At 69.3% G+C, this 12,203-nt stretch overlaps 2 protein-coding genes across 2 annotated transcripts; one reads left to right on the plus strand and one right to left on the minus strand.

The window, feature by feature from the left end:
* Window positions 1-337: 337 nt before the first annotated feature.
* On the minus strand, window positions 338-2,573 carry PRR15L (proline rich 15 like). The gene is made up of 2 exons (XM_075775155.1): window positions 2,439-2,573; window positions 338-1,451 (listed from the first exon to the last, which is right to left on the minus strand). Exon 2 carries the CDS (start codon window positions 1,437-1,439, stop codon window positions 1,140-1,142), a length of 300 nt encoding a protein of 99 aa, XP_075631270.1. The 5' UTR covers window positions 1,440-1,451; window positions 2,439-2,573; the 3' UTR covers window positions 338-1,139.
* Window positions 2,574-3,738: 1,165 nt separating this feature from the next.
* CDK5RAP3 (CDK5 regulatory subunit associated protein 3) lies at window positions 3,739-8,060 on the plus strand. The gene is made up of 14 exons (XM_075775140.1): window positions 3,739-3,797; window positions 3,922-3,979; window positions 4,595-4,726; window positions 4,947-5,047; window positions 5,128-5,176; window positions 5,429-5,607; window positions 5,919-6,055; window positions 6,176-6,320; window positions 6,440-6,556; window positions 6,656-6,728; window positions 7,060-7,148; window positions 7,244-7,449; window positions 7,589-7,760; window positions 7,844-8,060. Exons 1-14 carry the CDS (start codon window positions 3,792-3,794, stop codon window positions 7,907-7,909), a joined length of 1,530 nt encoding a protein of 509 aa, XP_075631255.1. The 5' UTR covers window positions 3,739-3,791; the 3' UTR covers window positions 7,910-8,060.
* The last annotated feature ends 4,143 nt before the right edge of the window (window positions 8,061-12,203 follow it).

The raw sequence follows: 12,203 nt of genomic DNA on the forward strand, positions 1-12,203 counted from the left end.
GGGGGGTTGGACTCTGGTGCTTGGCACCATCCGGCTTTTGTCATAGCTGGGAAGCGTTTGGCTTGCGCTGGCTGCCGGCACGGCCGCACCCTGCTCCGCAGAGAGGGCACCCCAGGCTGGCAGCGCCGGTGACGGCCACCCTACCCCCCCCCCGCCCCCCCAGTGTGTCCCCCCGACTCTGCGGCGTCGGGGTCTCCCCGTGTTGGCAGCGGCTGGCACCGCTCCCCACCGTGGCGGCAGACAGGGCCCGCAGCCCTTCGACCCTGCCAGGCTGGGACCGGGGGGGTCCGCCGAGCTGTCCCCCTGCCCGCGCCCCTGAGCTCCCGTTGCTGCCAGACCTGCTTTATTAACAAGAGTTAATTATCAGCAGTCGTGAGAGCTGACTAAAGGCCCGGCTTCCAACAACCCCAACAAACACCGGGGCTGCGAGATCGGCCGCGGCGGCTGCCCCCGGGATCGGCTCCGGCACTGCGCTCCACGCTCGGCTCTCTCCTTCCGGGAGCAGGGAGCGATTCCGGGATGCGGACAGGAATGCGGCTCCTCCTGGGAAGCCCGGAGCCCGCCACGGTCCCCACAGAGGCAGCTCGGGGGCGGGGGGGACGACTTTGCCCATGGGGGTGTTCCCTCAGGGCAGGGAAGCGTCGTGCCCCCTGGTTTGGGGGTGACCGCTGGCAGGGATGCGGCGTCGGTGGCTCTGCCCGTGGCCATGCAGCCCCCTGGGCTTGGGACACGAGCGGGGAGTCCCCCGGTCTTGCCCCCGCAGGAGTGATGGGCGGGAGGGGATCGGGGCAGAGCTGGGTGCACGATGGGCTCCGGTGATCCGCTGCAAGCGACCGAGCTGGCATGACCATCCTCATCCCAGTATGGACCAGTCAGCCTCGGGGGGCTCCCCGTGCCCGCGCGGGGCTGGGAGGGACGGGCTGCGCCTGGCTCCGCTCCCTGGTTCTCCCTCTGCGCCGGGGGTGCCAGGAGCCTGGGGTGGGGGGGCTGCGATTAAACAGGGTCCGTCCGTCCTTCTCCCTTAAATAAACAAACTCCAACCCGAGTCCTTCCTCCTCCCGAAGCCCCGCGGTCCGGCGTCCCCGGGCAGGGATGGAGCTGAGCCGGTGGTGCCAGCCGGAGGGTGACAACCGGCTGGGTCATTTCTCCTCCCGCTCGCCGGCGGCGCAGAGGTTGGGGTTGTCGGCCAGGGTCGCCCGCACTTTCTTCTTCTCCTTGAAGCGTCCCGAGTTGGAGACCTTGACGTGTTTGCCTTTGCTGTTCTTGTCCACGATCTTCTCCAGGCGGGTGGTGAAGCCGGGCGGCCCCTCCTCGCCCGGCCCCTCCTGGCTCTCGCCGCCGGCGGCAGCGTGGCTGTCGGGGCTCTCGTACAGCACCGTGGGTGCCGACCGGCGCTTCCGCAGGAAGGTCAGCTTCCACCAGCCGTGGCTGTCGGCCATCGCCGCCGGCCCCTGAAACGGAGGTGGGGGTCGTACTCTCTTTGGGGGGTCCCTTGGCCCCCCCCAGGCCTGCCATCCCGGAGCTGACGGGGATGGACGAGGGACACGAGCCGCCGATCTGGCAGCACCGGCGGGGAGCCCGGTGCCGTGTTTGCCAAAGGTGGCTCTGGCACTGTCCCACCATCTCTGCCGGGATGCTGGTGGCGGGCGCCCAGGGGGGCTGCATGGTGCTGGAGCTGGGGGGGGCTGGGGCAGGGGGACCCCGCGGGTACCGGGAGGGGACATTTGGGTGACTTGAGCATTGCTGAGCCCCGGGGGAAAGGCCGCTGGCACCACCGGGAGCTGCCGTATCAGCTGCGTGTAGCGGGGCAGGGAGGGAGCCCAGTAAGCAAACAGGAACAGGAACTGGGAAGCAGGTGGGAGCCGGGGAGGTGCTGGGGTCCCTGCCAGAGGGGGGGTCACTGCCCGCTGCACCCCGGGGTTGGGGTTTTCCTCTTGCCCAGCCCTGCCTGCAGGGACAGGCAGGAGTGTTGGTGGGGCCCCGGCCGCTGCCGGGAAGGCTCCGGCAATCCAGGAAGGCTCCGGTGCCGAGCGTGGCTCCAGGGCAGGGATGGGGAAGGCGGCTCCCGAGCGGAGGAGCCGAACGCTTCCCCGGCAGCGGGCAGCGAGGGGATTCCCAGCACCCCAGTCCCCGTCGCCATCCTGGGAGCCAGCACGGCTCCGTGGCCCCACGGTGCTCAGCCATGACCGGCCCCGCAGACCGACCGTGGCTCTTCAGGTGCCGGGACAGGGGGACAAGGACACCAAGACGGGGGCTGCCACCCCAGGGAAGGCAGCGGGTGGCCCCCCAGGCCGGTTTGCTGCGTCCCCCCCCCAACGCCGTGCCCCCGCCCGCCCCGTGCCAGAGCCGGGCAGAACCCGTTGCCAAACCGCAGCCACGCCGTGCCGTGACCCCGAGCCGGCAGCGGGGGTTTCCACGTCCCGCTCCCCACCGTGTACCTGCACCTCCCACGCCTCCGCTGCGGCCGCCCAGCCCGGGGGTCCCGGGGGTGCCGGGGGTGCCGGGGCGGCTTCGGCCGGGGTGCGCAGGCAGGTGCCGTCTACCTGCCGCTGCCCCGTTTGCTCGCCGTCAAGGTGAACCCGCGACCAAACCCCTCCTGCCTGAGCAAACAGCGGGGCCGGGCCAGGACACGGCTGAATATTCATGACGGGGGAACCCGGGGCTGAGCCCCGACAACCCACGGTGGCTCTGGGTGCTGGCACCGGCGGTGGCACCGGCAGCACCGGGCTGGGCTCACCACCCCGCCGGCCTCGAGGGCAGGTCCCCAGTGGGTGCCGGGGCGGCACATGGCACGTGTTTCGGGCAGCCAGGAGTTAAGGGCAGCCGGCGGGAGCGGAGCTCTGGCTTTCGGCGGGATTAGCCGAAACCAGCGGCTGGCTGGCCGGGCTGCCAGACCGGTTCCTGCCTCCCGCTTCTCCCCGCCGGGCTGTCCCCACGCTGCCACCGCCCCGCTCGGCCGCCGCCGGCCTCAGGGTCGGGGTGATGCCATTTTGGGGGGGGGGGGGGGGGGGGCAGGAGGAGAGGCGCCATCTCGTCCCCACGTGAGGACGCGGAGTTGTGGGGACACACTGATTCGGGACAGGGTGCCACCCGTGGGTGTGTGTCGTGTCCCCGTGTCCCCCCCGCGAGCGATGACATCCCCGGGGTGCTGGAGGCAGCTGCTCCCCCAAATCCCGTGGGCATCCTGAGGCGGCTGCTTCCAGCAGGGAGGTCCCCAGGGGATCCTGGGGCACCCCGAGGAATCCGGGATCTGCTCAGGGCCCCCCCCCCCAGGGGATCCCCGAGGGACCCGGGATACCCACGGGGGGGGTCTGCAGACCCCGGGGGGGGGTGGATCGTGGCTCTGCGCTGGGGCACCCCGAGGGAACTGGGATCCCCATTGGGAGCAAGCGGGGATCCCCATAGGACCCGGGATGTGCTTAGGGGCTCCCAGGGATCCCCGAGGGATCGCGGTTCTGTGCTGGGGCACCCACGTTCCGTGGGACCCGCCATCTGCCACGGCACCCACCCTGGCGACCCGCTGCACTGCGCATGCGTGCGCGGCACACCCCCCCCCCCCAGCCCATTCCGATTGGTCCTGGGCACCTCCCCGACCTGCCCTTCCAACCAACCGAAGCGCCGGCACGTGGCGCTGTCTCTATACCTCTCCCTTCTGATTGGTAGTAGGGCGGGGGCCCGTTGGACAGAGAGCGTTTTGATTGGATAAAATGAGGAGGCTGTGTTCGGGGATTGGTTGAAGTGGGGAGGGGGCGTGGAAAGAGGAAAACGGAAGTGAAGCAGTGGAGGGCGGCATGCAGGTAAGGGCAGGAGCCGGTGGGGGGGGGGAGGCCGGGGCGCCGGGGGGCCGGGACCCCGGCCCCCCGGCGCCCCGGCCTCCCCCCCCCCCGGCCCTCGGTAAGGTCTCCGCTCCTTCCCCCGCAGATCTCTCCCCAGGACTACCAGAACGTACCCATCGACATCCAGACCGGCAAACTCTTGGGTACGGCACCCCCGATCTGGGGGGTGGCACCGGTCACTCGTGTCCTTCTCCCCACGGGGGGGGGAGGGTGGGGGGGTGTTCCGTGGGTTCAGCACCGCCCCCCTTGGTGCTGTGGTGGGTTGTCCCAACTCAAGCAGCAGTGGGGTGACACCCCCCCCCCCAATTTTTCCCTGACAGCTTCCCCATTTTCCTCCACCCCCCCAATTTTTCCCTGACCCCCCCCAATTTTCCCCTGTCTCCCCCAATTTTCCCCCAATTTTCCCCTGACAGCCCCCCCCATTTTCCTCCATCGCCCCAATTCTCCTCTGACACCCTCCCAATTTTACTCCCACTCCCCAACCTTCCTCTAACCCCCCCCATTTCCCCCCCCCCCACCCCCCCCCACCCCTTTCCCCTCCAGCCTTTCCCAGACCTGGGAAGCAGCCGGGATTTTATCCCGGTGTTTGTGGGGGGACGACACACACACGACACACATACATGGGGTGTCCCTCTGCTCCCTGCCTCCGCCTGGCATCGTAGGGCAGCTCGGGGTGTGGGGGGGTGACCCCCTCCCCACGGCCCCTCTCTCAGCTCTCCCCCCCCCCCCCCCCCGTTTCCCTCCCTCCCGCCTCGCAGACTGGCTGGTGGACAGGAGACACTGCAACCTGAAATGGCAGAGCCAGGTGCTGGCCATCCGCGAGAAGATCAACGCGGCCATGCGAGACATGCCGGAGAACGAGGAGATAAAGCAGCTGCTCGCGGGGGCCTGTGAGTGGAGCTGGGGGGGGGTGTGGGGGGGGTGTCAGGGTGCTCCGAGGGGTGGGTGTCGCACCGGGAGCCTGTTCCTGGGGTTTGGTTATGGCAAACTGCCCCCCCGCCCCGGCCAAAAAGGAGATGGGGAGTCGGTGGCACGGCCCCTGGGGTGAGCTGGGAGAGGGGGGCACCTGCAGACCCCCCCCCGGTGACCGCATCCCTTCCTCTGACACAGACCTGCACTACTTCCACTGCCTGAGGATCGTGGAGATCCTCAAGGGCACTGAGGTTTCCACCAAGAACCTCTTCGGGCGCTACTCGTCCCAGCGCATGAAGGTGAGCGTGGGTCTGGGGGCATGTGGCAGCCGGCGTGTTCGCAGCCCCCCCCCCACCGCCCTCTGCTTCCTCCTCCCCAGGACTGGCAGGAGATCGTGTCCCTCTACGAGAAGGAGAACACCTACCTGGGTAAGGCAGCTCTGGCAGCGGGTGGGCTCCGGGGAGCCCTTGGGGGGGTGTTGGTGGGTGGCTTTCGGTCCCCAAACTGGGATGAGGATGGGGCAGGCAGGACACGACAGGCTGTCGTAGTCCCACCAGGGTGAGGGCCCCGAGCTGGCTGTGCTGTACGGCTGGGAAAGCGACCGAGGTGGCTGGGACACCCCGAGGGCCTCGTGGGTGGCTGGCACGGCCTCTCAGCACCCCCCTCGCCCCTCTCTGCAGCCGAGCTCGCCAGCCTCCTGGTGCGCAGCATCACCTACGAGATCCCCTCGCTGAGGAAGCAGATCAGCCGGTGCCAGCAGGCCCAGCAGGACTTCGCCCGCCGTGAGGAGGAATGTCAGCTGGGGGCGGCCGAGCTGCGGGAGCGGTTCTTCGCCTCGTGCAAGCAGTACGGCATCACCGTGAGTCCCTGCGGCCAGCCCCGCTTTGGGGCGAGGGGGGATCCTGCTGTGCCACCTCCCTCTCCCCAGCAGCCCCCAGACACCTGCGTTTGGCCTCAGCAGGGCTCAAGCTGGGACCACACGTCCTGTGTGATGTCCCCATGGTGCCATCGTATCTGTGAGAGGAGCTGGGGGGGGTGTAGGGTGACCCCCCCCCAGCCCTCCGTCCCCTTCCTGCCCACGTCTAGCTCTGCAAGCAGAGAGCGAAGCCACCCCAGGAGTGCGTTGGCTGCCAGCCTCCCTGCCCCGACACGTCCCTCCGCTGTCCCCAGGGTGACAACGTGCGCCAGGAGCTGCTGGCCTTGGTGAAGGACCTGCCGTCGCTGCTCTCCGAGATCGGGGCAGGAGCCAGCGCGCTCTCCGAGGCCATCGAGCTGTACCAGGCCTGCGTGGAGTTTGTGTGCGAGAGGTGGGCAGGGGCTGGCTGTGGAGGCACAGGGATAGACACCCCCCACCCCACCAATCTCCTCCCCCCATGTTTTGGGTCCCTGCCTTGTGCCCGACACTGACATCCCCGCGGTGGCTGCAGCTCCACAGAGCTGGTGGTGCCCATGCTGCGGCACGTGGGCAAGAGAGGCAACACCACCGTCTACGAGTGGAGGACGGGGCTCCAGCCCCTGCGGGTGGAGCGGCCGGAGGTGGAAGAGGTGCCGGAGCAGCCCAAGGAGGACACGGTATGTCCTGGCCAGCCGGGGCCGAGCCGTGGGGCTGGGTAGAGCCCCAGCCGCCTCTGGTTGGGGTCAGGCGGTTTGTCCCCGGCGTTTCAGGGGGTCTGCTATCCTTCTCCCCACAGATCGACTGGGGAGACTTCACGCTGGAGCCGACCAAGGTGGATGACGGTGCCGCTGCCGACAGGGGAGCCCAGGGCGAGGAGATCGACTGGGGGATCACACTAGAGCCCAGTTCTCAGGTGCGTGACCCCCAGCTGTGCAATCCTGGGGTCTGGGCTGGGGACCTGGGGGTGTCCCGGGCATCCCCATCTCACAGGGCGCCCTTTCCTTTGCGACAGGGTGACGGCATCGACTGGGGAGACGGTGAAAGTGAGGAGGTGCAGATCACGGTGCTGGAGGCTGGCACCGAGGGTGAGCAGGGCTGCGAAGAGACGCAGGGGGGTCCCAGTGGGTGGCAGGCAGCGCCCACCCTGCCTTTACTCCCCCTTCCCTGCCTGCAGTGACCCTGGGTGCCCTGGCTGTGCACAAAGGCCAGCTGGGGACGGAGCAGAAGGCAGCACGGTGCCAGATAGGTGCCTTCCGGGTGCGGGGTGGGCAGGAGTGGGGCCCTGACCCCGCTAGACGGTGCTGTGGGGTGATGCTGAGCACCCTGGACGGACGCGCTGGAGCGGGGAGGGGGTATGAGCAGCCTGAGCGGCAGAGATCCCTTCCCTGCCCCGCTCACCCCCGGCTCATCCCCCAGTGCCCGAGGGGGTCGCCTGCGGCTCTGATGCCCTGACGCTCCTGGAAAACACCGAGACCCGGAGCCAGTTCATCGACGAGCTGATGGAGGTGAGTACGGTGCGGCAGCCGGGTAAGGGGCGGCTCTGCTGCCATCCTGCTACCGGGACCGCAGTACCGGCGTGTCCCCCACCCTGTCCCCGCAGCTGGAGCTGTTCCTGTCCCAGCGCTTGGTGGAGATGGAGGAAGAAGCCGACATCGTGGCCATCAGCCAGTTCCAGCTGGCCCCTGCCGTGCTGCAGGGCCAGACCAGCGTCCGTGTGGGCTCTCTGCTGGCCACCACCCGGGCTCTGCTGGGCCAGCTCTGCACCCGCAGCATGCAGCACCTCTTCATGATCCTCGCCTCCCCCAGGTCCTTGCTCGGGGGGGTGGGGGTCAGGGCTGGGGAGGGGACGGGACCGTGGGGCTCTGCAGGGCAGAGGGGTCTTGGGGTGGGGATGGCACCTGGGTGGGCGACGGGGGTGAGGGAGGTCCCGGCTGTCCCCAAACAGGTACGTGGACCGTGTGAGCGAGCTGCTCCGGCAGAAGCTGAAGCAGGCGGAGCTGCTGCTGGCCAAGAAGGAGGCGATGAGCCGGAAGCGTGAGGAGGCCCTGGCAGAGCAGGGCGCCTTGGAGCCCAAGCTGGACCGGCTGCTGGAGAAGACCAAGGAGCTCCAGAAGCTGGTGAGGGAGGTGGGACCCCACTGGGATGCCCCAGGGGCCCCCCCTGTACCCCCTGACCCCCCCCCCCCGGCTCTGTCTTGCAGATCGAGACGGATGTCTCCAAGCGCTACAGCGGGCGGCCGGTGAACCTGATGGGTGTTTCCCTGTGATCCCCCCCGCCCAGGACGGGCACCTATGGCGAGGGGTGTGGGGGGGTGCTGCTCCCCAGCCCCCCCCCATCACAGCCCTGGGGTGCTGGTGATGTGGCCGTGGCCTCGCTGGGGGGTGGATGTTGCTGAATAAAACCGAGACCCTTCTCCCGCCCGTGGATCTTGCTGTTCCCCTTGCAGGGTCTTGGCTTTGGGGGGGGGGGGCAGGGGGAAGCCCCTCAGTCCCCTGCTCTGGGTCGATCCTTGGGGCGAGGGTGACCCTGGGGCTGTGGGGTGTCCTTGGGGTGGCCCTCGGGGCAGGGGGGGACGACGCACGGTCCCTCCGGGGCCACCAGCTGTTGCCAGAGGAGGGGGGTTCGCGGTGGGGGGGGTGGTGGGGGGGTGGGCGATTCGATTTTAATTTCATAGCAGAGCAGTTGATTCATGGCTGGTTGTCGCCGCCGGTGACGCCTGTAATGACTTTCCATCAGGATGAAAAGTGGAGTGACACCGCTCATTATTCCTGCCGCTCGTTATCGCTGCGCGGGGGGGGGGCCCCCACCGCCCCCGCCGGACAGTGAGCGATGGGCCCCATTAATCACCCCCTGCCCCCCGCCGCCCTGGCCCTTCCCGTCAGCCGGGGGGGTGCCGGGCTGGGCTGTACTGGGCTGTACTGGTCCGTACTGGGGGGGGGCCGTGCTGGTCTGTACTGGTCCGTACTGGGGGGGGGGGGGGGGCCCGTACTGGTCCGTACTGGGGGGGGCATGCTGGGCCGTACTGGTCTATACTGGTTTGTACTGAGGGGGCCGTACTGGTCCGTACTGGTCCGTACTGGGGTCCGTCCCCCCCCGCCCCGTCCTCTCCTGGGAGGGGCGTGCCACACCCGCTGTACGTCATGCATTAGCCACGCCTCCCCAGGCAGCCCATTGGTCTCTGCGCCTCTCTTTGTCCCGCCCCCTGCTACCTTCCAGTTGCTCATTGGTCTGTTCAGCGAGGCTCCGCCCTCCCCCGGGGGTCCCAGTGCTGGGGCGCAGCCCCGGGGGGTCCCCACGGTGGGGGGTGCGTGGGGCACCGGGCCCCTCCCCACGGGCTCTGCGGGGCTGGGGGGACAATTAAACGGCGGCGGTAACTCCTCGCTGCCCGGCGATGGAGCTGGGAACGGCGGGGGGGGGCTGTGTGCCGCCCCCCCCCCCCCCCTCCCGGGGCCGGTGGGTGCTGGGGGGGCCGTGGGGGGGGGGGGGGTCCCCATCCTGCCGCTGCAGCCGCGGGGGCACCGTCGCCATCGTCTCCATAGTGAGCGGCGGGGAAGGCATCCGGCACGGGGGGGTCCCCGGCCATAAAGCCCCCCTTTATCCACCGTCCCCCTGCCGCCGCGGGGGGCTGCCCCCCCGGCCCCTGACCCCCCCCCCCCCCCCCGGGTCACGGCAGCCCGGCCGGGGGCAGAGGGCAGTGCCGCCTCCGGAGGTCACGGCTGGCGGGGGGGCGGCGGCACCGCGGGGGCTTTCATGGGGAATTTGGGGGGGGGGGGGCAGAGCCGGGGTGCCCCCCCCTTCCCCCGCGTTAGGGGCTTCGTTGTGGGGGGCGCGGGGCCGTTATTGATACCGCTGTCTGGGGGGGCCGGGCCCGCCGATCGCTGCTCCCGTTATCTGCGACATTACGGGGGGGGGGGGTAATGACAGAGAGATGAAGCACCCCCCTCCCGGCGGGGGCTGCAGGGTTTCCAGCCCCCCCCCCCCCCCCGCCTGCACCCCGCTGCCCCCGCCCCACGCGAGCCCCGTGTCTGTGTCCCGTGGGATGGGGACTGGGGGGGACCGGGGGGGGGGGGGGCGTGGAGGGGACCGCGTGGGTCCGGGGGACACGTGGATGGAGGGGATGTGGACCAAGGGGACGTGTGGATGGCAGGGACCCACGGTCCCCCCCAAAATACTGGGGTCCTCTGTGGGTCACTGTCACCGGGAGGGGGGACCGTGGCCCCGGGGGGGGGGGGTCGGGGCTGGGTCTGCTCCGGAAATCGGCAGACAAAGGGACGAGGCAGGGCTGGGGACGGGGACCCCCACCCCGGGGCTGCGTCATCCCCCTCCTCGGCTCCAGCGATGCCGGGGACCGGCTCTGCCTCCCCCTCTGCGGCCGGGGGGGGCCCCGGCTGCTGCTCCATCTCACCTGCCAGGGAGGAATTTAATTACCAATTAAGGGGCCTTCCATCTGTTTGAGGCCTGCCCGAGCGCTCGCGCTCCCCTTTAATTACACCGCTGACAGCCATTTCGCTCAATTAGCTGCGAAGCGCAGCAGAGAGCCGGTGCGGGGGGCAGCCCCCCGGCCGCACCATCTGGGGGGACGGACCGGTCCCGTCCCCCCCTCCCTTGTTCCTCCTGCTGTCCCCAGCCATCCCCATGGCTGTCCCTGTGCCATCCGGGCAGGTTCCCTCGCCTGTCCTGTGCATCCCCCCCTTCCATCCATCCTTCCCTCCCTCCATCCCTGCATCCTTCCTGCATCCCTCCATCCCTGCATCCTTCCCTGCATCCCTCCCTCCATCCCTCCATCCCTGCATCCTTCCCTTCCATCCATTCCTCCACCCCTGCATCCCTGCATCCTTCCCTGTATCCCTCCCTCCACCCCTGCATCCCTGCATCCTTCCTGCATCCCTCCATCCCTGCATCCTTCCTGCATCCCTCCCTCCATCCCCACATCCCTCCATCCCTGCATCCTTCCCTGCATCCCTGCATCCCTCCCTCCATCCCTCCATCCCCACATCCTTCCCTGCATCCCTCCATCCCTCTCTCCCCCCTGCCACCTTTCACAGGGTGCTCTGCCAATTTTTAAGGAGACGAAGCTGTCCCCAAGGTCTCCCGGGGGGGTGGGGAGGGCAGAGGGGCTGGGGCCAGCACCTCTTGCCCCCCCCCTCGCCCCCCCCCCCCCCCCCCCCCCCCCCGACTCTGCTGCGCTTTCCTACGGGCAGACACTGCAGCTGCTTAACGGGCTTTAAATCTCCTCGTTAAAACAATACGTAACGGGGCGACAGATGCCCCAGCGCGCCCAGGGACGAATGTATCACCGGGGGCCGTGGGCGACAGCTCCACGCAGGGGGGGGGGGGACCTGGCCCGTGCCCCCCACCCCGGAGCCGCCTCAGGAGTCCTGGGTGTTTGGGGGGGTCCTCCAGAGCCATGGCGGGGGGTGAAAATGTAGAGAAGGGAGAAGTCGAGGCACCGGAAAAGGGAAAATCCTCTGGGTTTGTTTTTGGGGAGCGATCTGGACCGGACAGGGGGCTGTGTTTGCAGCCCCCCCACCCCATCCAGCAGCACCCGTGGGTGTGATGAGCTGGGGGGACTCAGCCAGGGGTTTCTGAGGAACAGGGGCTCATCGTGCATCCGAGCCCCCCAGCTTGGGCCGTGAACGGGCGGCGCTGCCTCCTGTGCCAGGGTGCGCAGCCCCCAGCCGGTCTCTGGGGGCTGCTCTGGCTCCCCATCCCCAGAGGAGGGGGGTCCCCATCCCTGTGTCCCCCTGACAAGGATGCTGAGGCGAGGCGGCTGCCCCCGGCCAGGCCATCCATCACCGCGACAGCCCGGGGAAAGGCGAGGAGGGGCCCCCTCCCTCAGCACCCCAACCCCTGCTGCCCCCCCCCCCCCCCAGCCCTGGGGTCTTTTTTTTCCCTCCTCTTTCCCTTTCTCTTCCCTTCCTCCCCCCGGCTGGGAGACAAAACCCGGCTGACAAGATGGAGGCCAGGCCATCAATCAAGGCGGCCGCTGGAACCACCTCTCCCCCCGCTAATGAAGCCCCTTCCCGGCCTGCTGCTGCGGCACCCCGGCACGGCCACCCCCCCAGCACGGCTGGGCCCCCCCCTCCCCGTCACCCCCGTCATCTCCCCCGTGGACTTGGGGATCTCAGCTGGGCTGGGGATGGAGCAAGGGAGACGGGGTGACCTGGTAGAGGGGAGCACGGTTTGGGGGTGGCATGGGATTTGGGGTGACAAGGGTTTGGGGGGTGGCATGGGATTTGGGGTGATGAGGGTTTGGGGGGGTGGCATGGTTTTGGGGGCGGTGTGGACCCAGCCTGGCAGGGATTCGGGGTGCAGGGCAGCACAGATGCAGGCTGCCAGGGACTCGGGGTCTCGAGATGAGTTTGGGGGTGGCGTGGCCGTGGGGTCGCATGGGGCTGGCAGAGCTGCAGGGTGCTGTGGGGCTGGCCAGCGGGGATGCGGGGCTGGTGGCCCCCAGCCCTGTCTCTCCCGAGGAAGCCCCCTGGTCCGGTCAGTCCCTGTGTGCCCTGTCCCCTCCTGCCCCTCCCGTGAGTGACGATTTGCCCCCCCCCCCCCCCCCA

This window comes from Balearica regulorum, chromosome 24 (genome assembly GCF_011004875.1).
Source record: "Balearica regulorum gibbericeps isolate bBalReg1 chromosome 24, bBalReg1.pri, whole genome shotgun sequence".
Classification (NCBI taxonomy): Eukaryota; Metazoa; Chordata; class Aves; order Gruiformes; family Gruidae; genus Balearica; species Balearica regulorum.